The sequence below is a fragment of the Nestor notabilis genome, unplaced genomic scaffold (assembly GCF_000696875.1).
Source record: "Nestor notabilis isolate BGI_N333 unplaced genomic scaffold, ASM69687v1 scaffold20396, whole genome shotgun sequence".
NCBI classification, from domain to species: Eukaryota; Metazoa; Chordata; class Aves; order Psittaciformes; family Psittacidae; genus Nestor; species Nestor notabilis.
In genome coordinates this window covers 6,325-9,502 of record NW_009934492.1, presented here as the reverse complement: position 1 = coordinate 9,502, position 3,178 = coordinate 6,325, and the positions used below count along the sequence as shown (strand labels likewise).

General features: G+C 54.6%; 1 protein-coding gene across 1 annotated transcript in view; it reads left to right on the top strand.

Annotated features, from left to right (window-relative positions):
* The first annotated feature begins 2,736 nt into the window (after positions 1–2,736).
* The window catches only part of LOC104407965 (collagen alpha-1(XXI) chain-like), a 4,639-nt gene continuing 4,197 nt past the window's right edge, over positions 2,737–3,178 (top strand). The window contains 2 exon segments of the mRNA XM_010017381.1: positions 2,737–2,899; positions 3,037–3,178. The exon segment at positions 3,037–3,178 is cut by the window's right edge and continues 11 nt beyond it. Coding sequence (XP_010015683.1) covers positions 2,737–2,899; positions 3,037–3,178 — 305 coding nt within the window.

The following is a 3,178-nucleotide window of genomic DNA, read 5'->3' as shown; positions in this document are numbered from 1 at the left end:
GAGGCAGCACTGCCACCTCGCGGCGCGTCCTCCCGCTGCCGCCGCCCGGCACGGCCCTCACCGTGTCCCAGGGGCACCCTGAGGAGAGGGGCAGGAGTGTGCCAGGCTGGGGCTATGTTTGTGTTGGCAGATGTGGTCTGCAGGAGCCTCCAGGATGGCTCCCCGCAGCCATCCATCCATCCGTCCATCCATCCATCCAACCATCCCTCCATCCATCCATCCACCATCCCTCCCTCCATCCAACCATCCATCCACCATCCCTCCATCCATCCATCCATCCATCCACCATCCATCCATCCGTCCATCCATCCATCCATCCATCTTCTGGAACCGCCAATGTCCCAGCTGCAGATCAGGAGAAGGATGGAGAAGGAAGGTCGGATTGTACACAGCAGCACTGAAAGTTAAGCAAGTGGGGCTAAGCACTGCTCAGGAGTCCCAAGAACCTGCAGAAGGTGCCACCTGGACCAACACCAGCTTCATGGTTACAACCATCCTCCTGTAATTCAGCATTTCAGTGGGGTTAGGGGGACAGTCAGAGACAAAGGGCACAGGAGCATGAGGACACAGCCGTTGATCAATCCTGGATGAAATGACAGAGTGATCGCATTTTGACTTTATGTTAAGGAAGGGCAATAGGGCAGAAACACAATTACTGTTCAGAAGCACCGTTTTGCAGAAGGTCTTTTCAAACTCACCCGTCATCTCTTCTTGACACAAATACAGGTCTGGTTGATAGAGGAACTCTGATAAAATAAAATTGCATTTCTTCTGGGCATCTGATTTATTACAGGGTGACATTTTGATTAAAAATGTGGATTATATTGCATTAAGAGGGCACATACTCAGCTCAGTGATAGATCTCCAAAGGTAATTATTAATGGAGATGCATCCATGAGTGAAGTTTTGTCTAGAAAGGGTCTCTGGGCTCATTTTTGGTTTCACATTAGTCATTTCATTTTTCAGCTGTTTTGGAAACCATACAACACCTTCCTTGGGACTGCAAGAGGTGGTCTGGCTGGTCCCCAGGGTCCCCAATGACCTACTGCATTCATTGAGGCATATCTTACCCCCTGATCCCTGCTGCAGTGTGGCTTGAGTACTGGTGGCATGTGGGGGCTCTCCTGTAGCAGAGCTGACTGCAGCTCCCTGGGCACCTTTCCTGGGCTCAGTGGTGTGAGGCATTGGCTTTTTCATTTTGCAGGTCTGGGTGAGCCACACACAGCTCCTGGGGTTGCCTGGATCTGGCTGGTGCAAGGCACAGCCACTCAAAGGGGACTGGAAGCAGTCTAGGTGCCAGAGAACATGATCTTCCCCTGCTCTCCTACAGAGACAAGGTTGCCAAGTCAGTGAATTGAGGACAATGAGAAGGAGATGTCTCATCAAGGATGCTCGAGGCCCTGCTGAGCCACACAGGCACTGACCATCCCTTTGCTGGAGCCCTGCTCCATCAGGGAGCAGCCTCAAGGGCATCTGAAGGGGTCAGCCCCCAGCAGCAGTGATGACAAGGCTGGGTACCAGTGACAGTCACTTTCTGCCCATCACCCAGACCAGGAGCCATCAGGAGTGATCCCTGTGCAACAGCAAGCTTCCCTTGAATGCCACCTCGTGCTCACACCTCCTGTCCCCTCCTGCAGTGACAGAGCTGTGGGATGTCTTTGGGCACCCTCCACCTTTGTGTTGCGTTGTGCCCAGTCACCACTGGTCACTGCTGCAGGGACAGTGCCTTGGGCTATGCTGGGAGCCCTGTGGTCCTGCACTTCTGCTGACCAAGCTGTTCCCCGGCCGTCACCAGCACAGCAAGAAGGGGAATAAGTTTCTTAAGCAGAGAAAGCGAAACTTGGCACTCCTCTTCCGCACCCAGGCAAACCACCGTGCATGCAAGTACATCCCCACACCCTGCTCCTCTTCCTCCCTGCTCCCAGGGAAAAGCTTCTAGCAAAGGGAGTTGCTGCTGCTCAGACTGCTCTGTCTTCATTCACCTCAGCAAAGCGGTAAGTCACTCCCAACAGCAGGGGACACTTGCCTCCTCTGCCAACACTCAGCGGTCCTTGCTCCCTGTCCCACTCCTTTCTTAGGAAAAGGAGAATGTGATGCCAGGGGGAAGGGAGGGCTGCAGTAATCTGTCCTTGCTCCATGTGGTTGGGAACATCACTGGGTTCTGCAGGCTTGTTCCAGGCCTGAGCACCTCAGGTTTTGGGGTATGTCTGTGTGCTCAGGACATCCTTTCTCTCTCTCAGCTCTATGTGTTGGACAGCTGGATCCTTTTTTGCCTGTTTATCCTTTTCCTGTTTATCCCTCTTCTGTTGTGTCTTTTTTCATCCCTTCCTCCCTTGTGGTCTCTGTCTCATGGGACCACTGCCCGTACCTCAGTGCTTCAACACTTCTCTGCATGTATCTGACATGCAACCACCCATCCCAAGGACATGCAAAGGGTTTATGCTGTGCTTCATGTCCCGTGCTTTCCAATCCCATGGTCCTGCCTTGGCCACGCGTCAGATTTTCTGTAACATTAGTGATTTCAGATTACACAAGGAAACACCCTCAAAATCCTTCTGTGAAGTTATTTCCACTGTTGCATGTGGTGTCCTATCTGTATTGGAGAACACATGAGTGCTGGGGTAGATCTGGGGATGAACCTGATGAAAGCACTTGTGTGTCTGTGTCCAAGGTGTGTTTGCTGTGTGCTTGCCTCCATCCCCAGCTCCCTCATGCCTGTGTATGTAGGGAGGCAGGATGCAACCCAGGATATGGCTGGCGACCAGCACCCTGGCAGCGCTGCTGGGCATGGCCCTGCTGGAGGACAGTGTGTGCCGGGCACCAGACGGCAAGGACGGCTTTCCTGGAGCCCCTGGCCTTGACGGGAGGCCGGGGCAGAAGGGTGACATGGGAGAGCCAGGTAAGGGGGAGCCGGGGATGTGCAGTACAGGTGGTGTGGGAGCCTTAAGCCTCTTGGTAGAAGCATCACAGGCTGTGGGAGTCGCTCAGGAGGTGACAGACATGCATGAACTTCTCCTCCTCACCACCTCTCCCCAGGGAGATCAGCACAGAGGACGGGCATCCGCGGACCAAAAGGGGATGCAGGTGAGCCAGGGCTTCCTGGCACCCCAGGGAACCGGGGCTACCATGGCCCGCCCGGCCCCCCTGGCTTCGCTGGGCAGCCGGGGCCGAAGGGGGA